Here is a 23,643-nt window from a genome sequence, read left to right on the forward strand (position 1 = left end):
ATTAATAACACATCAAGCAAAATAGAAATTTTAAAAAATAAAAAATCCATGAAATAACAATTTGAGTTGACTTTTTAAAAAAAAAAATTTACTCTTATCATTCTTACAATTTTATTTTTAAAAAAATTATTAATTTGCTTAGGCATTTGATAAAAGCATGAAATATTTTTCTGTTTCTTTTCATTACAAGACTAATCATTATGATTTTAGTGTATATATTATATATTTAAATGTGATTTTTTCTTTTATATTTGAAGTCGTTATTCCTTTTCAAATACATTTAATGTTTATTTTATTTTTTATAATATTTATTTTTAACTTTTTGACCAGATTATGACGAATTCTAGTGAAATTGTTAAAAACTTACCAATACGAACACGTTGTACACAGAACAAATTGCCGACCCTTCTTAATGACAGCACCAGCATTTTCAATGTGGGGGATCCTTGTGATCCACCTGTTTGTTAGAAGCTCATACGTTATCCACAAAGATAAGAATGTGTGGGCCCATGAAACTAGTCCAGGTACTCAATGGAATCTCGATAACGTTTCGGCTTTAAAATTTGTATGCCACCGAAATTATTAATGGCCATGCTTTATACAAATAGATATTTTTCGTCCACTTGCAGATTAGATGGGAGCCGTACGACATTTCTAATTTTTGTGGTTCATGTCATACCGGCTTGATATGTAGAGTTGCATCATTCATCAACTATTCAACTTCATGGTGTCTATGACTTTTAACAAAATTAAAAAAACAATAATAAATTTTTTTTTAAAATGTAAAAATAGGATTTCTTAAATCATGTCTAAAATATTTAACAAACAAAAAGGAAAAATTAAATTGAATATTAGGATTCTTGTAGAAAAGCAACCTAAATATGGAGGACTAGTATATTTATTAAGATTAAAATTTTGTATTACTGTTGAGAAATTTTTTTCAAAATATTAAATAGAGAATATTAGGGGCTTTTCTTTTAAAGATCATAGGAAGGATCAGTTTTTTTAATAATCTGAATATCCATAAGTTTTTAATTTGCAGATACACATCAAACAATATATTATCCGATATTTTTTCAGGTAATATGTTATTAAATATAGACATTAAGAAATTAAAAACTTGTGGATATAATGTCCTATTTCTTGTTTCATTGAGTGTGTAAAAATAAATCAAATTCTATGAATTTCTACTTCCATCATTGTCTAACCAATGAAAGTGAAAAATCCATGTCCTCCAAATTAAGCTTTCAAGAAGTTAAATAAAAGAACAAAATAACGAATTAAGCTCAGAATATTTGCCTACCCAAGAATGATGAGTTTGAGAATATAATATGGTCAAGACAAGAAATTTGGTGAAATGAGACTGTACGAGGACCATGGAGATTTCAACTATGGGGTCAAGTATAACAAATCTTGCACCAGAAGGATGAATTTCAAATGGAAAACATACAAATTTGATGCGCAACCTGCAACGATAAAATCAGGCTGCTACATTCTATAAGGCAAGAATTTGAAAAATGAAGAGTGGTTCTGGTTCAATAAAAGGTACAAAATCAACTCTCATTTGGCAATATGAGGCGATCTAGACCTTCCACTAGCTTTGCAGATTGAATCACATCCCCTGTCTTTATCTGCGGAAGAATTTCTCTCCCAATAGTTGTGTATCTGCATGTTGGGACAACTTATTAGGAAATACAGAAAAACCAGTTCCATGCAAAACTAGAGCTGCAATTACTGACAAGGAAGGTAAGAGGTGAAAACACAAACCCAAAAACTGTAAACTGTCCTTCATCAAATGACAACCCCCCTAAGCCAGCCTATATAGAAGATATGCATAGCAAGATGAAATAATACAGAATATGAAAATATTCAATGTAGCTTCAAGATGGAAAGGACGTGAAACACATATTCAAAAGAAAGCATCAAGCCCTGATTTCCAATATGACTTTACAAAGAGATGGACTTACATTTCTTTTGTCGTAAAGATAAAAGAAGAACTGATATGGTGATGAGTATTCCTCGGAAGTCTCACTATGTGCCATAGCAACTGCTCCATAAACAGATAACGGAAGAACTGGCAATTCCCCATCCTTACATTAAGGGAAACAAAGAGTAAATAATTGACTAGTATAAAAAGATGAAGTAATTATTCAAAGGGAGATGATCTTGATGATCACTCTTACTAGATCTGTAATTAGAAAAACATGAACCTACCTGCACACTTAATGTTGTTCTGTACAAGGGCTCAAATTGCCCAGATGGCTTTATTTCTAGAGGAACACTATAACCGCTGTTCTTATCTAGCCCCTTGTCTGAGAGAATGGCTTGATCAGTAAAGTAGAGCCTTGCCCCGTTGTATGCCCCATCAATTACCTGAAGTATTATAGGGAAATTGTGTTCTTTCAATTATTGTATACAGTTCCAAGATAAGCCAATTAAACAGAACTTCATTCAAACTTCTTGAGCCTCGATGCAATTTAACTTGTTTACAGTTAGACTCCAAGCCCATGTCTTCTCTTGCATGATACAAACTAAAAAGATAATATTGGGCTTCATATTTTTCTTACATCTTATTTGCACAACTCAACCTACATTATTTGGATTTATATTATCTATTTAGCAGCTTCAAACTAAAAAGAATTATTGGGCCTCATACTTTTCTCCATGCTAAACAATTTTGACTCACCCATCTTTCAGAGAACCACAGTTAAGTCTAAACTTCTTGCAGATGTGTACACTTATAAGTTTACCTTTTCATGTCTTTATAATATCTCACCATCAACAAGGATATGCTACTTATTTTCATTATCAACAACTATGTAGACCAGAAACCTCATCTTCAAAATATCCCATGACTTGATCTATAGGCCAGACAAAAGCATGGATACTCAATTTCTTCAAATAATGTGACATAAAATATGCTTTACTCCTATCCATTTGTCCTGACTAGTTATCAAGTGCATCACACATGTTGCTAATGGTATATTTATCTGAATGTGAAAAAATTAATCAGTTTCTATCCATTTAGTCTTTTTACTATGTTCAAAAGCGATTTTCTTGTCTACCTTATACACTACAAAGGTATTGCGATTGTAAAAATATTTGAATTAAACAGGTAAAGAAGTGTAATAAAGCAGAATTTAGTAGTGGTCATCCATGAATAATACCACAAATTCATGAGGCAAAGTGAGGTTCAACTACCTTACCAGTTTTGCAAAATTCCCTGCTGTTAGTGGTGCTGAATATCCATCGATAACAATCTGCAGACGTCGTTCAATGCTAATATCAAAATTAACTTATAACACTAGTGTAATGCACCTAATTTAATATTGTTTCCAATATCATGCTTTAGACAATTTAGAAGAGAGCGAAGAGAGAGAGTAACTAGCAAGACCAAAATCCAAATGCAAAAATTCAAGCATATGATGATACCCTGTCTTTTGAGACCTTAGAGTGAATATTAGTTGCAGTTAGCAACCCAGAGATCATGTCGAATACAGTATTCACTCTCAACCGTCAATCTGGCAAGTATATATACATATTTATTCCTTTTGTTTTTTCTTTTTGCCTACTTTTTTTTTTAAGTTTCTTTTGCTAACCATTCCAATATCTCCACCATATGAAGTCATATTTGACATCTCTTTATATTTTTCATATTGTAGAAAGACTGATGTATAGCTAATGCTAGAAAATTTCCTCCTCCTGTGATTACTTACAACATGTGTAGCAGATAACTGAATGGCATGAAAATGCAATAAAATTTTGGGGACCAAAAATATAAAAATGATTACAGCCAACAACATTATGAGTTTTGCTTGAGTCTCAAACACAAATGCAAGAGTAATTAAAAACAGTAGTACCATACTAACTCAGCAGTAGTACAATACTAACTCTTTGTTGCTAGGAATTCATCCGAACTCTACCTAATAATGGGGAAAATACAAGATCATGGAATTCTGGACATCAACTAACTGCAGCAGCTTAATGTTGGATTCTTGGGATGAAAATCTCCACTATGGCCCATGAGTCAGACATGAGCAGCATGAAAAGTTGGCTCTGACACCTTTTATAGATCCACGTACAATAAAAGTGCTAGCCTATAAGTTTCTACAGAGCTCTGAACCCTGCTTAATTACTAAAACGGTAGCTTCCTAATTCAAGCATGTGCCATGTAAGACTTGATGTCTTATAATATATCCAAAGTAAATTTTCATTCCAGTACACCGTGTCAGTTTAAGCATACTGCATACCTGAATTGTGGCAGTCTTTCTTGCTTCACCACCAGCTTCTGGAGAAAATGTTGAACCATCTCCCTTTTCAATGGTAAATTCCACAATTCCTCTCCCTGTTAACCTACAGATCATTTAAAAAGACAAAAATTGATATTCTATTTACAGAATTTCAGGAATTCAATCCAAAATTTATAATCACATAAAAAAGATATTCATCATGTGCATATAAATAATGTTGATTGAATATAAAGAACTGTTGAATAAGAAAACCAATGATGCAACATGGAGACATAACTGTACTTTTAAATATTTACTCCTTAACAAGCATACAAGAAGAACATGGAAAGACATTAACATCAGATGCCCCATAAGAAATGGACCATTACAATTTCCAACAGACTACTACAATTCACCATACATTTAAAAAATCCATAAAATATAACATACTCGGCCCATTATAACATATGCTCCTTAGTACTTTGCCATATTAAACAACAAACTACAAGTCAAGTCCTTAGAAAAGCCAGAACATAGGTGGCTATCTGATTACTTAAACTTATAACCAAGTTGAAGAAATAATAAACCATTACAAACCTACCAAACTACTCAAATTTAACATATTAAAAATTATTATTATGAATAACAACAGATTACATCAATTCAATCCCAAGAATGTGTTTGGTAAAAAATTGTTTAATTAGCATAGATTAATTTATTTTCAAGTACATGGGCTCAAGACTTACATTTGTTACATTTTGTTACTCTCATCAACCGATGAAAATGACCTTAGTGATTATCCTCTTGACAAAAAATTGCCCCAGATATGAATCTATAGTTGATTCAAATATTAATACTTACTAAACAGATATAAATTATCAGCTACAACCAAAGGAAAAAGAAAACTAAGAAATCAGCCTAAGAACTTCAGATAAAAGACAAGACTGACCTGGGGTATTTCAGGTATTGCTCGGGTAACAAAAATGATAACCCTGGAGCCTGTTACAAACAAGAACAAGTTGTAATTTGGACATGTCCATATTTCCCTTGAGACACACTTGACTACAAAACATAAAACACACAGCGAACACACACACTCATCTTCTAGCAGCATGACAATATAGAGTGTTTGAAGTGATTATTTATAGGATCATAAATTTTTCTACATGGTACAAGAAGCAAACAAAATATCTAGTACTATTAATTGTTTGCAGTTACCTGTAATAACTCCAGCTCAGCAACAGTATCCAGTGAGGATGCAAGGCCTACAGACACCTTATCTGGGTCCTTCTCATTGATGCTATCAAGAAGAGCTCGCAACCCACCCTGCACATCAATAGAAAAGCAGTAACATTCTGGTAAGTTCTGCAGTGAACATAGCGATCAAGTTTGCTTTTATGAGGGTGTAAAATCTCCAACTTATAAACCCATTTATTATCCAATAGCAGATTTCCAATTACCACCATCCTATCAATAATAGTTCAATTCTATGTCAAGAAGCATATTCCAATGTAACACACAATTGAGTAATAATTAGAACTTTAGGAAAAGTTAAGTTATTTGTTAAAACTATAATGTCAATGTTTCACTTCTTTCTTCATTCAGATATTGAACATCTACAGAAGCCTTCTTATAGATTGTGAAGCTTTCTTCCAATGTACCTTCATATACCTTTCCATCAATAAGAGATGCATGCAACGTTGAACCCTTTTCCTTCAGGTTTGTCGGCACACTTGCCAAAATAGAATCTTTTTCATCTGTTGCTATCTGAATTAACAAAAAGAAAGCAACCTTTGAACTCAATGAATTTAAACAGTAGGTAAAAATAAAATCTCAAAATATAATAAATTGATAGATATATAAATAAACACATGTATAAATTGACATAGAAACTCAAAGAGTACCATGCGATGCAAAAGTGGGTACTTTTCACCATGCCATATAACAATGAAATTCCTTTGCTAGTTGCAGAGTAAAAATTAAATAACGAGAATGTAATTTCTCTGCATTTCAGAACAAAACTCAAGTAATGATAAATAGTTTTCTCCTCGACGCCATGTTTTGGGGGTAACTGTGTGAAGGAGCATGATAAATTTTGAAACTTTGATAACTACAACTGAAGGAGAAGTTCTCTTAAATAAGAAACACCACAAATTCAAAATCAACATTTCAACCAGTAACTAACCTACTAGTATGCACAGGAAGAAGAAGAAAAAGAAGAAGAGGATGAATATGAAGAAAAGTGGTACACCTTCAAAGCTCTCTTGACGTTTCCTTCCATGGTTCCATAAGGCTTTCTTTGTGGAATTCTTAACAAGTATGAAATTTCCTCCAGAGAGTCCTGTAAATGGAAGCAAAGATGACTGAAGCTGACTGAATCAGTATTAAGAGAGCAGATAACTAAATAAAGCTATCAATAATAACCTGTATAGCCTTCATGTTTGTGTTAGCAGGGATAGCTCTCCTAAGCGCAAGTTCGCCTGTTCTTGGAACCTTGGTGTCTGGAGAATAAAGAACTGCCTTTCCAGGAGATATAGACCAAGAGTCCCAACCAACAAAAGGAATTGGACAAGAAAATTGAATAAACAATAAGATTACAGCAATCAGTCTCTCAAGTTTCTTTTTATGTCTTTTTGTTGGCATGTTCAAGCTGATTGGAATGTCAGGTTGGTCTGCCAGTTCCTGCATAACTGAAAATCCATTTTAGAAACCAGAAGACCGCTTAAAAGACCAGTACTATACATGTTCTTCAAATTCACTCAAAAAGTGAAAAAGATGAATGAGAACACTTTTCAGCTCTCCTTGTCATGGATAGTCCAAAAAATAATTATATGAAAATATTATTTTTAAACATGCAATTTACAAAAACAATTCAGCTTCTTAACAAAGCAATCAATCCTAATTATTATACACGATATTACTCCGGTAAAAAGAAATATGATCATTTAGTATAAACTACGCTAATACAGCATTGAGTTTCTCACCATAAGTTTTGACATAAATCAATATCATTACTACTTTCTTTCTTCTTTTTCTCAAAATATTTATATATAAATAAATAATGTCTTTTTTGGATTAAGCCCACCTTAATTCTCTATGATTTGAATTGGGGCTTTCATAAAATTTTCTGACATGGAAGTTTTAATAAATAATTGAACAAAGGTTGTAGTTGGCATTGTTTAGCTTACAGGAAATGCAAGTACAAAACGAGTTACAACAACAAACTTCCGGGTTAAAAAAGATGCCGGATAATCTTACTACAATGCAAAGAAAAGGGTCAACTATTTAGCACTCCACTGGTACAAAGTCAAGATTTTTTATACAAAATTGGGCCCAAAAAGCCCTAGCATCATTACCAGAGAGCAGAGAACACATAAGATTAGGATCAAAAAGCAACCTTAGAAACATCTTTTATGGACAAGCAAGGAATTCTGAAGCGGGCCGATCTTTCTGGGATTTTGCTATTGAAGCAAAATATGAAATGGGTAGGCTTTAAAATTTGCCTTCGAGTTGAGGAAGGGACACGAACATTGAGAGCAAGCTTGTGGGTGGCAATGGCGGAGGGTAACGGGAAAGCCATCAACCCGAAGTTGGTAGTTACTCAGAGCTTTATTTTTTGGCGCGCCTAATCCACAAAAGCCTATCTGGATCACTTTGTTTGCTTCTCAGGAATTTGAAATGTCAATAAGGCCCCCGGCCCCAATTCACTGCTTTGGGGAGCACGTGGCGAAAATTTAAGAAAGAAATTTATTCAAAAAACTATTAAAATTAAGAAATGGCTCATTATGGGTAATTATGAGATACGGCTGAGAACATATTAAGTAATTATGGTAATAATCGATTTTCCAGAGCACATATACATTCCGATCCGGAATGCCGAATAGAAGCTGTGGTTAGTGTGGATAGCGTGTCCTCGGAGCCAAACATGTTCCTACCGTGGGCAATTTAAACGAGGATCGGAATTGGGTCATAAAACGGTCAGATCCGGAGTCCGAAATTATCAAGAGTGATGCGGGCGCGAAGCACTAGATCTCCGGAGCGTACCAGTTGAATCGCAAACTCCAAAGAGAGAGTTCATTTTGCATCACTGAGCAAGCACTGTTAGAGTGAGAGAGAGACTCTCACTCACTCTCCTTCTCTAACTATATATATATATATACATATATACATATAGTTTGTTTGTGTATATGGATCTACGCGTAGAATGATTGAATTGCTGTTGGTATAGATCGAGGTCGAACATGGCGAATTTTCTAGCTCAGTTCCAGACTATCAAGAATTCCTGTGATCGCCTCGTGATTGCAGGTACATCTCTCATTTCAATACGACTTTGTTACTTTGATTTTTTTTTTCCGATTTTGTATTTAAAGATTTTCAGCTTAGTTTCTGTGGCTGTTTGTTCATGATTTTGCAATTGAAGCTTCCGATCTTAATGCGGTTAAGATTCACTACATTTTCATTCTGTGAATTTCTCTCACTTTTTAGATTTGAATTGAATTTTGGTTCTTTTTTTTTTTATTTTAAAAAACAGGTATTGGAATTTTTAATCGTTATTTTGTGCTCGACTTAGAAATTGGAGATGTTGGTGATCAAGTCGAGAACTGTTTCTGAATTTCACTTTTTGTTCTTTTGGTTGAGGAGAGTGCGAACGTGATGCGGAGATTATGTGTTTATAGAATAATGTTTATGCGGAACTTGTGTAGAAGTGGTTTTTTTTTTTTTTTTCCTTTTTATCTCCAGACTTTCAAATAAAGTATGTTTTGTTCTTTGGGATTATGAAGCAGGTCGCACTTGCAATGTTGGGCATTCTATATGCCTGCAATGCTTAGTTAGTTGAATCATGTGACATTGTGTATTTTCTTTTTTTAGACAGCAATCTATAATTTTTTGAAGGCGCAAAGTTACTTTTTTGGGATTAAGGTTTTTTTTTGTTTAATTGTAGATTATTTTATGCTTTTGTCCTGTTTTTTGGTTTCCCTGACATGGGAATCCATCGATGGTCTCTCTTTAGTGATCATTTTATCATACTTTTGTTTGCATTGTGGTGATGCTACTGTGTTCTGAAAATTTAACCATTCGTTGCTTCAGTTGAAGATGTGAGCGATTTGTGGCCTACTGTCAAGAATGAGTTCGAGAAGAGGTTGCCAATAAAAAGAGCTTCTTTGAATAACAAGACCCGCAATCCTGTGGTTGTGGAGAATTTGCCTGCTGAATACATATTAACAACAGATTCAAGACTTCGTAGCCGGTTTCCACAGGAGCAATCATTGTTTTGGTTTCGGGAGCCATATGCAACTGTGGTCCTTGTTACCTGTGAGGTACCCTGCAATGTCCTAAATCTTGTTCATATCATCCAATTTTTATTTAAGGATATGCTAACTTCTGCATGCATATGTCGTATTGGATGATTGCCATATGATATTGCTTTTGCTATATTATGCTTCCCAAGTACCCAAAATATTTTGAGACCCTTTCAAACTGTGCAGTATACCCTTTCTGGCTAATGAGGGCTGAGTAATTGTATTACATTTCAATTGTGAGGTGGAGAAAGGGTAGTAAAACCTATGGTCAGATATTTCAGGCCACCCTGCTATGCTAAAAGCAGTTAGATTTAGATCTGTACACATTTGCATACATGCACACTACCGTTGGAGTATATTTTGCGTCATAAAATCATCTGTAACGTCTTACCTACATGTAAACTGATAATTACATTAATATGTCAACACGATCAGGGAAGGAAGGCATGGGTTATGATTTCCTTGTCTTATGATAGAATTACTTCCAAAGGAAAATACTAACCTATAGAGCATTAAAAAAGATAAACTTTGCAAATATCTACTTTATGGTGATTTTCCTTCATTTCTAGGGCTGATTTCCTAATAATTCTGTAGTTAGTTCTATTGATGCACTGATATAATCTATATTAACCTTATTTCAAAAGGGAGACCTGGGTTGTGGTTTTCGCTGGAATTATGGAAAAAAATTGCTGCCAATTGAAAATACCAATTTAGAAAGAGAAACCTGCAATCTCAATTTCATGGGTGTACAAAAATTACATTTGTAGATCTGATTTAGCTTTAAGTATATTATTGTACTGTTGAATTTCTCACTGGTGTTTTGTTTTATGCTGATACTAGGATCTTGATGAGTTCAAAACCATCCTTAAACCACGCCTGAAATTAATTGTCCAAAATGATGAAAGGGAATGGTTTATTGTTTTCGTCTCTAAAGCTCAACCAAATAATGATCAGGCAACCAAAATGGCAAAAAAAGTATATGCCAAACTTGAAGTTGATTTCAGCTCCAAGAGAAGAGAAAGGTGAGCGTGCTGCTTACAGTAATTTTTTTTTAACTAATGATTTTTAACTGAAAGAGAAAATAATTGGCATTATAATTTTCATATTTGTCTTACTCTTTCTCACTCACATTCTATTCTATAACATGTGTATTTATGAACATGTGTATTTATGAAGTGGAATGGAAATACTCCTGAAGATTTTTGATTTTCTGTCTAGAAATTTTAGTTTTAATTTACATACTAAATTAATTCCTTCTAAACATTGCTAATATAATATAGAAACCTCTTAGAATTCTTTTACTTTTGAGTATTAGACATTGTAATATGGAAAAAAATGTTGATACATAGATAAATTATCGATACATATATATGTATTCATATGTATGGATTCTATGATCAGGTGCTGCAAGTATGATCTACATTTCCCTGAAGCAAATTTTTGGGAAGACCTGGAATCCAAGATTGTGGAGTCTGTAAGAAATACATTGGATAGGCGTGTACAGTTTTACGAGGATGAGATACGCAAGCTCAGTGAACAGCGCCTCATGCCAGTTTGGAACTTCTGCAATTTTTTCATTTTGAAGGTTGTTCCATTCTCACTATATGTGTTATAGAAGAATGTAATTAAGGTCTTCCAGTTACAAAGAAGGATATTGAGAATTATTTTTTGCTCAAGAAAAAATAAATTTTATATTAATTGCTTAACTGCTTATTTACGAATCATTCTTGCGGCTGACTTTTGTTCCACAAAATACTGAAAGAAGCATTTCACAGTCCACTTTAAACAGATCTAGAGGCAGAATTCCCCTGAGCCTTAGTGGCTTTATAGCCATACACATCCAATTATTTGTAGCTTTCTCCCTCTGATTATTTTCTAGACGATTTCTCATGTTATATGCTTCTTTCTCAGGAAAGCTTGGCTTTTATGTTTGAGATAGCCCATCTTCATGAAGATTCATTACGTGAATATGATGAACTAGAACTCTGCTACTTGGAAACTGGTACATATATCCTGTTGATCTGTTTTTCTATGCATAACAGCACTGACTTGATGCATGTGTAAATATCACTGAGAAACATATTGGCATCTTTTTAAACTTTGCTTATATTTTATAATTTTCGTATGAAGTTACCTAATGGTTGAGTTTGCCAAAAGATTTTGACATACTACCCATATGTTTATCTTATAAAGTTTCATAATGCTGTTGTCAATATGATCAAACCTTGATTTCTGATAATTGTCATTCTCTAGCCGCTAATGATTATAAAAATTCATTTGTAATCATCAATCTGTTAGTTCAAATGTCTGATATCTTGGCATGAAGCACCTCTTGTTTGTTGATAACCCATTTTCAAAAGTTTCATAACATGACTCAAACTTGATTTCTGTAGGTATATGGATTTCCACTCATAACTCTTGATGTTTTTAACTGTTGTAATTGTCGCAACTTTGACTATTTTGTGCCTTCATATGAAGAAATAATGTATTTTCATGTGATGCAGTTAATATACCTGGGAAAAAGAGGGACTTTGGAGGCGTAGACCATGGAGATGATCAGGCAGCATTGCTAAAACCTGGAAGAAAATCATTGACACAGATTATTCAAGATGACTCATTTAGGGAATTTGAATTTAGACAGTATCTGTTTGCCTGTCAAGCAAAGGTATGTAAAACTGGGTCAATACTATGCCTGCTAGTTTATAAAATAAATTATTTTATACAATGAGTGCAAACCACTTAATGTTATATTGCTTGGAAAGATTGACTAATGTGGTTTACTTTCATGGTGGCTGCATTATTTGGCTGTTGCAATCAATGAGTTAACTTGATTGATTTAGCCTAGAGCAGTGAATTCCTAGTCCAGTACTTGTTTGAACTATTGAATACTAAAAAGTACCTGCAGTCAATTTGAATATACTAATAGATGCTTTTGCAAGGTATTTGATATTATCACCAATGGCTGCCCTCTCTCCGTCTCATGCATAGTCATATAGATATAGACTCCGACCATTATTCTTCTGTTTATGTGCCATTTATTAAAGTGTCCAAACTATAGGTGCTTTAGATATATTTAAAGAAAAAAGGGCTATTCCAATCCATTAAAATCCAAAAAGTACTAGGTATTATTGGTGCTATTTATAATTCAGACGAAGATTTGGTACTAAAACATGTCTGGCATATAATATCTCCTATTAAATTGTAAAGTTAATAAGTTAGAAACTACTACGTTATCATAAATAAAATAAAATAAAAATAAAAAAATAAAAAAGTTAGAAACTAGTACTAACTTTGCCAAAATGTAACCATACCAACTGTATGCCTACCTATATAATGAATTTCAAAAAGAACCATTACATTTTCATTCAACTACAAAAGGTATGAGAACTGATTTTTACTATTGTTTAACAGTAGAAAAAAAAATTAACATGGAGAACTGAATTTTACTATTGTTTAAATGTAGAAAAAAAAATTAACATTCAGAAGAGTAAAATTTAAAAGATGAGTTTGCCTTTATGTTTTTCTTAATACAAATGCAATGATGTTACAATTCTAACATTACTACATCATGAACATTTAAAAGTTCTGAGTCAATTGCAGAAATGCATTGGAGCTCATGATGTAGCCAAGCATGGCCTAGCAGTATGCCAGACCAAAAAATTTGACTCTAGTCTTTGGAATTATTATGGGTTGGTGTGATTAATGGATTATATTTGTTGTGATGATCAACATGATACTGATATCTGACACAAACTTAAAAGGGAAATTTTTGAGATGCATGTAATATTTTGGATTAGAGAGAAGGAGATTTTCTTTTACAGAGAATTTATTCCCTTTGTGCAATTTGAGGAATCTCCTTTGAAAATTTCACTTCTTCAAATTTTATGTTGACACTCCTATGTGTTGCAGCCTTCATTAGTTCCAGTTGAAAACTGGATTACCTTTTATTTTATTGTTTTTTTTTTTCCCCCCTGAAATGATAAAAATTAGCTCCATCATTGAGATACATGTTTGATTGCAGCTTCTATTCAAGCTGAATCGCCCCTTTGAGGTTGCGTCAAGGGGTTTCTCATTTATCATAAGCTTTTCAAAGGCCCTAGCCTTGCATGAGGTATTGGATCTCCTCTTTCATAAGTGTTGCCTTACCATGTAAAAGTATGTATTTTGAGTTTGATTTGAAATTATAATTTCTTATTTCCCTCTCACTCCTTTTCCTATCTTTGATTTTTCTCTTCTATTTGAATTGCTTTCAGAATATTCTTCCTTTTTGTATGCGTGAAGTTTGGGTAACGACTGCTTGCTTAGACTTAATCAATGCAACTGCTTCACATTATAGTGAAGGACTAGTGGCACTTGATATAGAAAAGGAGTTCTACCGCCTTCAGGGTGACCTTTATTCGCTCTGCAGGGTTAAGGTAATAGCTGTTTGCGCTTTTAAGTGACAATTATTTAATAACTTGTGAATTCCATTTTCTGAGTGCAGTAGGGTAATTGTAATCTATAAAATTAGGCCCTGTTTGGATACTTTGCTTTGAGACAGTGATACTTCATTTAATCTATTAATAAGGAGTTCCATAGCATTATGGATGATCATGCAGGCAATAATGATGAAATTTGTTCACTTTTTATTTGGGAAGAAGAGAGAGAGAAGGGGGAGGGGTTTGGTTTATATTTAATTTTTTACTTTAAGAAAAGGTTCTATAATGAATATACGGTTCTTGCAGTTCATGAGGCTAGCTTACTTAATCGGATATGGCACAGATATAGAAAGGAGTCCTGCTAACAGGTACAAAGTGTATATTAATGACAAATCCACCATAGCTTCCTCTTAATTAGTTTACTTCTTGTAGCATTTTACATTCTTGGACATGTAGTTGAAACTGATTATCTTCAAGCATTTTAAAATCTTGGACATGTAGTTGAAACTGATTATCTTTGAATTTGCCTCTAGGTTATAGATGCATGGCTCTACTATATCTTACCTATTTTCCGATACATCTTAAATGTATGTCACTTTTCATTTGAACAGTGCTTCACTGATCATGCTACTTTTCATTTTTTATTAATATACAAAGTGTATATTAACGACAAATCCACCATAGCTTCTTCTTAATTAGTTTACTTATTGTAGCATTTTAGAATCTTGGACATGTAGTTGAAGCTGATTATCTTCTAGTTTGCCATAAGGTTATAGATGCTTGGCTTTACTATCTTACCTATTTTCTGATACATCTTAAATGTATGTCACTTTTCATTTGAACAGTGCTTCACCGATCATGCTACTTTTCATTTTTTATTAATATACAAAGTGTATATTAACGACAAATCCACCATAGCTTCTTCTTAATTAGTTTACTTATTGTAGCATTTTAGAATCTTGGACATGTAGTTGAAGCTGATTATCTTCTAGTTTGCCATAAGGTTATAGATGCTTGGCTTTACTATCTTACCTATTTTCTGATACATCTGAAATGTATGTTACTTTTCATTTGAACAGTGCTTCACTGAGCATGCTTCCCTGGCCAAAGCCAGCAGTTTGGCCATCAGTTCCACCTGATGCTTCATCAGAGGTGCTAGCGAAAGAAAAGGTTTGTTTTAGTGTGGCCTATGCAAAATTAGACCAATAATAGGACATTGTAGCATGTTTACTTTCAGATACAAATTTCAGCATCTTCTATATTGATTAATTTATTGGACATATGTCTGTTTGAAAAGAATGAGAAGAAAACCAGAAATAAGTCTTGATATTCTTGAATCCACAGAGTTCATGATTAGCTTACATGATCCAATGTCCAACTAAAGTATTAATTCTTGCATCCATCTGAAGCAATTCAAATGGAAACTACATCAATTTAACTTCCCCTTAGGCGTAGTGATCTTTCAGTCATTATCTATTCTATCCTGGAAGAGTAATCATTGACTCTAGTTAATATTGTTCCATTGGTTTTTTTTTGAGAGAATTTTCTAAAAAGAATTTCTGTTTCTTGTTTGTTTACTTTTGTGTAGATGATTCTTCAAACTATCCCTACTTCCAAGCACTTTGGCATCCAGAGGAAACCATTGCCTCTGGAACCTTCAGTACTTTTACGAGAGGCTAATCGGCGAAGAGCTTCTCTTTCTGCTGGAAATATGTTGGAAATGTTTGATACTCACCAAAGTGCTATTGATGGGTAAAGGATTTTAAGAATTTTGAAACCATTATGCTATCATTTCATCAAACATAAATTGGTTTAAATGAGAGTTTTATATCTTTTTGTTTTTTGTTTTTTGTTTTCATTTTTTTTTTTTTTTTTCAATGCATTCCCAGATTTTTAAGTTGTATTGAAATTGCTATGTGTATGGCAGATCAGGTTCAGATGCAATGTCTAGGACATCCCCACTGCAAAAAGTACATGCAAGTTCGATGTCACGCACTAATTCTTCACCTGGAAATTTTGAGAGCTCAATTGATCGGCCTATGAGACTTGCGGAGATTTATGTTGCCTCTGAACATGCTCTGTGCAGTACAGTTTCTGATCCTGAGCTATGGGAGTCCTTCTCATCTATTGAAGAGTTCGAGGTATCAATAAGGAAACATCATCTATTGTATAGCTTTCTCTCTACCCTCCAGTTATTCAATAACATATCTGTTTCATTTGGTAATGAATCTCTCATGAATATGTAGTTGATACCTGATATGGAATTTAGTATATTGAAGTTAGATGCTCTCAGTACGTAGTGGATAACTGATGTGAAATTTACTATATTGAAGTTAGATGCTCCCTAGTGTTTTAATAGTCAGAAAGCCTGGAGTTTTTCTTTTAATTTCTTGTTCTAGTTCTCTATTGATTTCAGTGCTTTGGTAGGTAACTTTGTCATATCTTTCTCTCTCTCTTCATGCCAACATGTGCATGCATCTTGACTTTTTTTTCACAATTTTAATCATTTTTTTGGCAGAAAAAGTATTTGGAGTTGACAAAAGGTGCTGCGGACAACTATCACCGCTCATGGTGGAAAAGACATGGAGTTGTTCTAGATGGTGAAATAGCTGCTATCCTGTTCAAGCATGGGAACGTTGATCTAGCTGCAAAGTCATATGAGAAGGTCTGTGCACTTTATGCTGGTGAAGGATGGCAGCATTTATTAGCTGAAGTCCTGCCCAATTTAGCAGAGTGTCAGAAGTTGCTCAATGATAAGGCCGGCTACCTATCATCATGTGTGAGATTGCTAGCACTGGATAAAGGTTTGTTCTTGACCAAGGAACGCCAAGCTTTTCAGTCAGAGGTTGTTCATCTTGCTCACAGCGAAATGGAGCATCCTGTGCCTCTAGATGTATCGGCATTAATTACATTTTCTGGAAATCCTGGCCCACCATTAGAATTATGTGATGGAGACCCTGGTACTCTATCTGTAACTGTATGGAGTGGTTTTCCTGATGATATAACCCTTGATAGGCTTAGTCTCACACTGGTGGCCACATTTAATGCTGATGAGGGTGTCGAGGTATGCTTTCTTGGGTTAAATGTTACACAAATTTCTTATTAGTAACTGAAGGAATAGGGCGCATGAGCTGTTAAAATTTCTTCTATTGTTTCAGGCACTAAGGACCTCTACTGCTATTGTATTAAATCCTGGTCGTAACACAATTACCTTGGCAATACCCCCCCAAAAGCCAGGTTCCTATGTCTTGGGGGTTCTCACTGGGCAGATTGGGAACTTGAGATTCAGATCTCATAGCTTTTCCAAGGGTGGCCCCGCAGACAGTGATGATTTTATGAGTTATGAAAAGCCTACTAAACCTATCTTGAAGGTAAAGTCTACTTACAATAGAAATTACTAGATAAGTGCTAATTTCTACGTTTTGAACTTGATTATACATCTCCATCCTCATGCAGTATTTAACTTGGGAATGCCAATTTGAGTTGGCAGATATATGTATATTCTTCCAACATCTGATTATCCTTCTCCTTCTTAGGTTTTTAAACCAAGACCTCTAGTTGATCTCACTGCAGCTGTTTCATCTGCTTTACTTATAAATGAACATCAGTGGGTTGGTCTAATAGTAAAGCCCATTAACTACTCCCTCGATGGTGCTGTATTGCATATTGATACTGGCCCTGGTCTCAAAATTGAGGAGTCGAATGTCATTGAGATGGAGAGATATGTTGAGTTATCAAATAGTTCCGTTAATGTGGCTAGTTGCGATGGTGCTCAAAAAGATGGTTCATTGGCTGCTAGTAAAGAGTTCGAGCAGTTGGTTCTCCATGATGGTCAAATAGAGTTTCCAGATTGGGCGAGCAATGGAACATCTATTCTTTGGATTCCAGTTTGTGCTATCAGTGACACGCTTCCAAGAGGATCATCTTCAGGTTGAGATAATGATGCAAAACTTTTGATGTTCTGTATGTTTTAAGTATTTGTCTTCTACATATATATGCTTTTTGCGTCTACCTGCTTGTTCACATACGATTTATTTTCTTTTATGAGCAGCCACTCCCCTGACAACAAGCATTGTGGATGGAATGAGAACTATAGCTCTGAAACTTGAATTTGGAATATCTCACAATCAAACATTTGAAAGGCATCTCCATTCTCTATCATCCTCCCAAATTTTGTTCCTGATTCTCTTTATTATTGAACAAAAGATTTAATACCTTATTAGTTGTTTGTATTTCTATAATCTCCTGCCCTGATTTGTAGGACCCTAGCTGTGCATTTCACAGATCCTTTCCATGTAAGCACACGGGTTGCAGACCAATGCAATGATGGTACTTTGCTTCTGCAGGTATACTTGTTGCGTATTCAAAAGCATTGCATCTTTCTGTATTTTCTAATCAAGTAAAACTAGTTCCATATTAGTAAATCCTTCATGTTGAACGGAAGAATTATGGGATAGTCTGCTAACATAAATTTGGAATATCATGGAGCCAGATTCTTATTTCCTACTCACTATGTAGTTGCAAGACCATAATGTTAGGTTATTCAAACTGAGGTTCGACCAGTAGGAAGGTATCACTTTTGCCATTCCAGCTGTTGCCATTGCATATTGTAGCGAGACTCAGGGGCGTAATCAATTTACAGCTTCCTGTATGAACCCCTTGCAGATTCTACTTTGCTATTTTGATTTCTTAATTTTCCCCTGAAAAGAAAAAATTCTATTAGTTATTCATCAATTTAAGTGTCTACCTGGTGTCCAGGACCTTGGCAACATACAATTAAATGGATTTTCTCATCAAATTGCTATATCTGTTGGTATTTATATATTCATTATGAAGGAGACAAGAAAACTAAATTGTGATAGCTTACATTTTTCTGATATTATGATTTTAAGGTTCGAATGATACATAATTAGGCAATGTATGAATCATCTTTGTAAGTAATAATTTCATTTCTCTACTTTTAATTATAACAATTTCGTGATATGATGCAGTAAAATTACAATAATAATATTAGATCCTACACAAAATAATAAATATAAAATAAGTCCAATTCATATAGAGATGTATAATGTAAGAAATCCATTAAGAGGTGTTAAAAGTGAATAATTTACATTTATAATTTAAATGTGAATATATGTCATAAAATGGAAATTAATATTATTAAGCCAGACTCTCACCCAATGTTAAGCTAAATTGATTTTTGGACTGAGTTGTAAATTCCGGAATCCCAACTGAACCTAAATGTAAATCAGTGGGTATTTTTTCGCCTAACCTTATAACAGGTGGAAAAATCTTACCCAAAGCAGCCTGAATGAATTAGGAACAGCTCAGTAATACCTGACTTGCCCAAGTTTCACTGTGAGACCCACTTATGGTTGAAGCTTGTATTTTTACCATGTAGACTAAGATCTCTTATATTTGATTGGATCATGGCACTGCTAGTATAATATTTGATCAGGTCTTTAGAAATTAAAGGTCCATATTCAATCTTGTGTTTTTGATTTTTATAGATTTCTATTTTCATAAATTATTTGTTTCTCATGAAGTGCATTTTCCATATACTTCCAGGTTATACTACACTCTGAAGTTAAGGCCACATTGACCATCTATGATGCTTGGCTTGATCTTCAAGATGGATTTGTTCACACTGGACAAGGTGATGGTAGACCAACTTCAGGATTCTTTCCACTTGTCATTTCCCCTGCTTCCAGAGCAGGAATCTTGTTCAGCATATGTTTGGGGAAGACAAATGCTGAAGGTATTCGCAATTATCTACCTACTGTTGGCATATTTCTCATTTTCAGTGCTGGAGTCTAGCACATGCAAAGTATGTCTTATTGATAAATATCCCATACTTCAAAATTTTAATATGCAGTGCTGTGGTTTGCGTGAAGGGTTAAGTGAAAAAAAAAAAAAAAAAAAATACATGGAAAGAACTGTATCCCTAGTAAAGAAAAAGGGAATTAGTGTGAGAATTATGGGCAGATTTCTGATAGAGTTGAAGAGCAATTTTTCCCCCTACATAATCCTTACAAGTTATTGTGGTTACCTGTAGTTCACTTAATTACAATTTGTTCCATAATAGATATATATATATATATATATATATATGCATTGAATTCCTTAGCTGAACTATAACTCTTTTAAGTCTATCAATTTGCCTGACCAGTATAAGATCTAGACTTAAGAAAATGGTTATTTATTTTCGCCTAATTAAAGATTGAAAATGTGGGATAGCATCTTAACTTCATTTCATTATCTCAATTTACTGGAGGTAAAGGCTGGGGTCTTATCAAACGTTCAAATTCTGGTTAGAAAGAGTGATATAATTCCCAATTATCTGTCTAGATTTGGATTTTATTGATTTACTTTTTAAAGTAGCCACATTACCAGCTATATAGTAGTTATAATTCTGATGATGGAAATATTAAAACAGTATAAACCAACCATTGAATGGTCGTAAATTATCACTATTTTTTCCAGCATTGCTAAATTGAATTGGGTATTTCTGTTTTCAAACAGAGTCATACATTTATGACTAGTAACCATTGTTTCCTTTGACTTTTGAAGGTGAAGCTAAAGCTCTACAATCTGATAGTATATTGAATATCAGATATGGAATATCTGGAAACAGAACCATTGGGGCACATCCACCTGTGGCTGCAAAACATTCTGAGCCAGAGGGTGCTAATCAGGATTTACTTTTCCGGAGTACTCTCGTTTTGCAGAGGCCTGTTCTTGACCCATGCATGTCTGTTGGTTTTCTTCCTCTTTCTTCTGATGGCCTTAGGGTTGGGCAGCTTGTTACCATGAAATGGAGAGTTGAAAGGTTAAAGGATTTTGAGGAAAACAACATTTCGCAGCGCAATGTAAGTTATAGATTGATGCCATTTTCTTGATTGCCAATATTTCTTCTTTCTTGGTATGTAAAGTTCAATTTTGAAGGGCAATGGTTCAATCATATTATGCCAAGTGGAATACCATATTGTTCTATGGTAGGATTTGAAAACCGGGTTTCCATGGTATTCACTACCTTCCATATTCTTTGAAATGATCAAGATAGAATATAGCTTCTTGGCCATTATCAACATTGAATTTACTGTCTGCCATCTTAAATATTTAAAATCTCACTGCTAGATAAAATAATCATTTCCCCTGATTTTTGTCATGCTTTATGAGGTTTAGTTAATGGTTTGTTTTTGTACATTAGGAACTAGGGATTTAGTATCTCTTTTCTTCTATAAGAAACATAAATTTTAATTATGCAATGTTAAGAAAATTAGAAATTCTCCAAAACTAAAACATAAACGCACGAATATGCAGTCTGTATAGGGATCATCTTCCCTACTTAAATTGAGCATGAAATTGGAAAAACTTTGGCACTTGGAATTCCATTCCTAACAAGAAGCCAAAACTTTATTCTATCTCAAATGAACGAAGAACTATGACACTTTTCCTCCTAGAACCTTTCATTTTTGCCAAAACAACACATCTCCACAGCATCATTTTTTATTTATTATTATTACCACCAAGCCCAGCACGCATCCAACCATTAAAGAAGAACATGATATAGGGAACACCCAACACAATCCAAACTGTCTCAACTTTAAAGTGATTAAAACTTTTCACTGTTCTCTTTGCTTAGTCCTTTTTCTCTGTACATATTGAAGATATGGCAGTGGAACATGCTTTTTTTTCTTTGAGTGTCTTCTCCAAGATCTTTCCTGTTCCATTCCTGTTATTTTGGTTGGATGTGGAGTAGAGTGGAGGCTGTTGGCTTTCTACTTCTTAATTGTTAAAATCCCTAGAGGTATTTAGGTAGATATCACTGAACATTAAGATTGTGCAATTTTCATCAAAATTGATTGTCACTTGTGCAACAGGATGAGGTGCTATATGAAGTCAATGCAAATACTGAAAATTGGATGATTGCGGGGAGGAAAAGAGGGCATGTTTCTCTCTCCACTAAGCAAGGTTCTTGAACTACATAAATTCAACAAGAAAACTACTTTTTTTCCTGATTGATAGTGAAATGGATTTTACATGTCTAATTACTTAAACAGTCTTGATCTTTTGTTTAAATGTTGACAGGTTCAAGGATAGTAATCTCAATATTATGCGTGCCTCTAGTAGCAGGTTATGTACGCCCTCCGCAGCTCGGGCTGCCAGATGTAGAGGAAGCAAATATAAGTAGCAATCCGGCTGGGCCACATCTGGTTTGTGTCTTGCCTCCGGTTCTCAGCTCCTCCTTTTGCATTCCTGCATTCAAGGTGGCCTAGGTCATATAGTTTTCTACTCTATTTGGTCGAACAAGTTTTCTGTTCAGAAAAAGAATTACAGGCATAGATTTTTTAGGCTTTCCATTTTTGTTAACCTGGAAATTTGTAAATCTGTCTTTTTCTTCTTTTCTTTTTGGTTGGGGAGTCATTGGAAATCAAAAAAATTAGTTGAATTTATATCGGAGTTGTATTGGAGTTGTACTGTATCTGAATGTTATTTGAAACTATGTATCTTGTACAGCGGAATTTGTACTCGTACTGACAACATAGAGATTGATGAAGAGGTGATGTTCAATTTTTGGTTAATGTGGCAGAATTCATTTCGTTGATACAGAATTCAATTCAGTAAATTGGTTATTGTATGATTTCGGGATTCTCAATTTTGGGTTGCACACTAGGTGCTCGTTTCTGCTTGTGTTTTTAGCATAATTTCTCTTTTAATGGTTAGGACTTATAACATTGACCAAATAAAAATTGTTAATAATACTCTATGAAGGTTACCTATCATAAAAAGTAACACGGTAAAAGACTTAGGTAAAAGACTTATGAAATTGTGAAAAATAGTAGTGCTGTTAGATTTACATAAATTTTATGATTTGATAGTTGTGGTTAATTGCTCTTACAGTCCCATCCATAATATATAATTGGTTTATCATTGTTCTTACAGTCCCATCCATAATCCATTTTTTTGGAAAAATGGCTTATACTCTTGCAAAACAATACTAAATTGAATAATATAAAAGTAAAAAAAAACACTAAATATACCTTTAAAAAATAATTACTTTTAGAATATAAACATTTAACTTTGATTCATTCATAATTTATGCATGTGTATTTTTTAATTGTTTTAAATATAATTCTTTTATTTTTCGAAAATTTGTGTAAAAGGCACTGGAAGAAGAAAAAGGATCATGTGAAAAAAAATCCATAATTTTGTTTCCTTATAAAATTACCGAATTTGGATCTTCACCTCTAATGTCAAAAATAAATAAATAAATGCAGAAAAGTGGTTTGTTCAAATTCTATTCGGTACATGCACCGGCCCGATAAAGAATGAAACAGCTTCCAAGCTGTTAACAATGTGTCTAAGAAAACACTTTTATAATAGGAAAACAAAATTTTACCGTACATGAATGGTTTTGCATCACAAACCATTTATAACGGTACAATTATTTTATAAAATCTTTATGTTTTATTTTGTTGCATATGTGGTTTACTGGTACAATGATTACATATAATTTTTTTTTTTTTGTTGTAATATTTTACCAGATATTAGAAAGGAAATATTATTGATCCACTATCAAATTATATCATGTACCAATTTATGACTTTTCTAATAAAAATAAAAAATATATATTCATAGGTTTAATCCAGCAGCAAGTTGTAATAAAAAAACAAAAAAAAAAATAATGATTCT

General features: G+C 33.7%; 2 protein-coding genes across 5 annotated transcripts; one reads left to right on the forward strand and one right to left on the reverse strand.

Moving 5' to 3' along the window:
* Positions 1 to 1,260: 1,260 nt before the first annotated feature.
* LOC107429883 (peptidyl-prolyl cis-trans isomerase CYP37, chloroplastic) lies at positions 1,261 to 7,874 on the reverse strand. Of its 3 annotated transcripts, none has more exons than XM_025077953.3 (12): positions 7,627 to 7,873; positions 6,654 to 6,911; positions 6,481 to 6,570; positions 5,901 to 5,996; positions 5,448 to 5,555; positions 5,179 to 5,228; positions 4,251 to 4,353; positions 3,207 to 3,260; positions 2,215 to 2,373; positions 1,968 to 2,090; positions 1,768 to 1,817; positions 1,261 to 1,665 (listed from the first exon to the last, which is right to left on the reverse strand). In XM_025077953.3, the coding sequence occupies exons 1-12, from the start codon at positions 7,807 to 7,809 to the stop codon at positions 1,554 to 1,556; spliced, it is 1,386 nt and encodes a 461-aa protein (XP_024933721.1). In that variant the 5' UTR covers positions 7,810 to 7,873; the 3' UTR covers positions 1,261 to 1,553. The 3 variants fall into 3 exon arrangements, with proteins under 3 accessions (XP_024933721.1, XP_015896148.1, XP_048327273.1); XM_016040662.4 differs by having other exon boundaries at positions 6,654 to 6,919; positions 7,627 to 7,767; XM_048471316.2 differs by lacking the exon at positions 1,768 to 1,817 and having other exon boundaries at positions 7,627 to 7,874.
* Positions 7,875 to 8,051: 177 nt separating this feature from the next.
* LOC107429846 (trafficking protein particle complex II-specific subunit 130 homolog) lies at positions 8,052 to 22,591 on the forward strand. Of its 2 annotated transcripts, XM_060816426.1 has the most exons (22): positions 8,052 to 8,534; positions 9,318 to 9,547; positions 10,370 to 10,551; positions 10,931 to 11,114; positions 11,441 to 11,531; positions 12,034 to 12,194; positions 13,551 to 13,640; positions 13,783 to 13,944; positions 14,254 to 14,315; positions 15,027 to 15,117; positions 15,536 to 15,699; positions 15,875 to 16,088; positions 16,466 to 17,011; positions 17,106 to 17,318; positions 17,484 to 17,877; positions 17,999 to 18,089; positions 18,209 to 18,293; positions 19,516 to 19,705; positions 20,518 to 20,816; positions 21,831 to 21,921; positions 22,039 to 22,163; positions 22,468 to 22,591. In XM_060816426.1, exons 1-22 carry the CDS (start codon positions 8,471 to 8,473, stop codon positions 22,486 to 22,488), a joined length of 3,750 nt encoding a protein of 1,249 aa, XP_060672409.1. In that variant the 5' UTR covers positions 8,052 to 8,470; the 3' UTR covers positions 22,489 to 22,591. The 2 variants fall into 2 exon arrangements, with proteins under 2 accessions (XP_060672409.1, XP_015896085.1); XM_016040599.4 differs by lacking the exon at positions 22,468 to 22,591 and having other exon boundaries at positions 8,053 to 8,534; positions 22,039 to 22,466.
* The last annotated feature ends 1,052 nt before the right edge of the window (positions 22,592 to 23,643 follow it).

The sequence above is a fragment of the Ziziphus jujuba genome, chromosome 1, assembly GCF_031755915.1.
Source record: "Ziziphus jujuba cultivar Dongzao chromosome 1, ASM3175591v1".
In the NCBI taxonomy this organism is placed as follows: Eukaryota; Viridiplantae; Streptophyta; class Magnoliopsida; order Rosales; family Rhamnaceae; genus Ziziphus; species Ziziphus jujuba.

Excerpts from the sequence above, each read along its gene's own strand:
- LOC107429883 (XM_025077953.3), bottom strand. The coding sequence starts at position 7,809 with ATGGCTTTCCCGTTACCCTCCGCCATTGCCACCCACAAGCTTGCTCTC. Across the intron at positions 6,912-7,626 it reads CCATAAAAGATGTTTCTAAG|GAACTGGCAGACCAACCTGA; the intron begins GTTGCTTTTTGA and ends TCAGTTATGCAG. Across the intron at positions 5,229-5,447 it reads CTGAGCTGGAGTTATTACAG|GCTCCAGGGTTATCATTTTT; the intron begins GTAACTGCAAAC and ends TGTTTGTAACAG.
- LOC107429846 (XM_016040599.4), top strand. The coding sequence starts at position 8,471 with ATGGCGAATTTTCTAGCTCAGTTCCAGACTATCAAGAATTCCTGTGAT. Across the intron at positions 9,548-10,369 it reads TGGTCCTTGTTACCTGTGAG|GATCTTGATGAGTTCAAAAC; the intron begins GTACCCTGCAAT and ends TGCTGATACTAG. Across the intron at positions 17,878-17,998 it reads TCCAAGAGGATCATCTTCAG|CCACTCCCCTGACAACAAGC; the intron begins GTTGAGATAATG and ends TTTTATGAGCAG.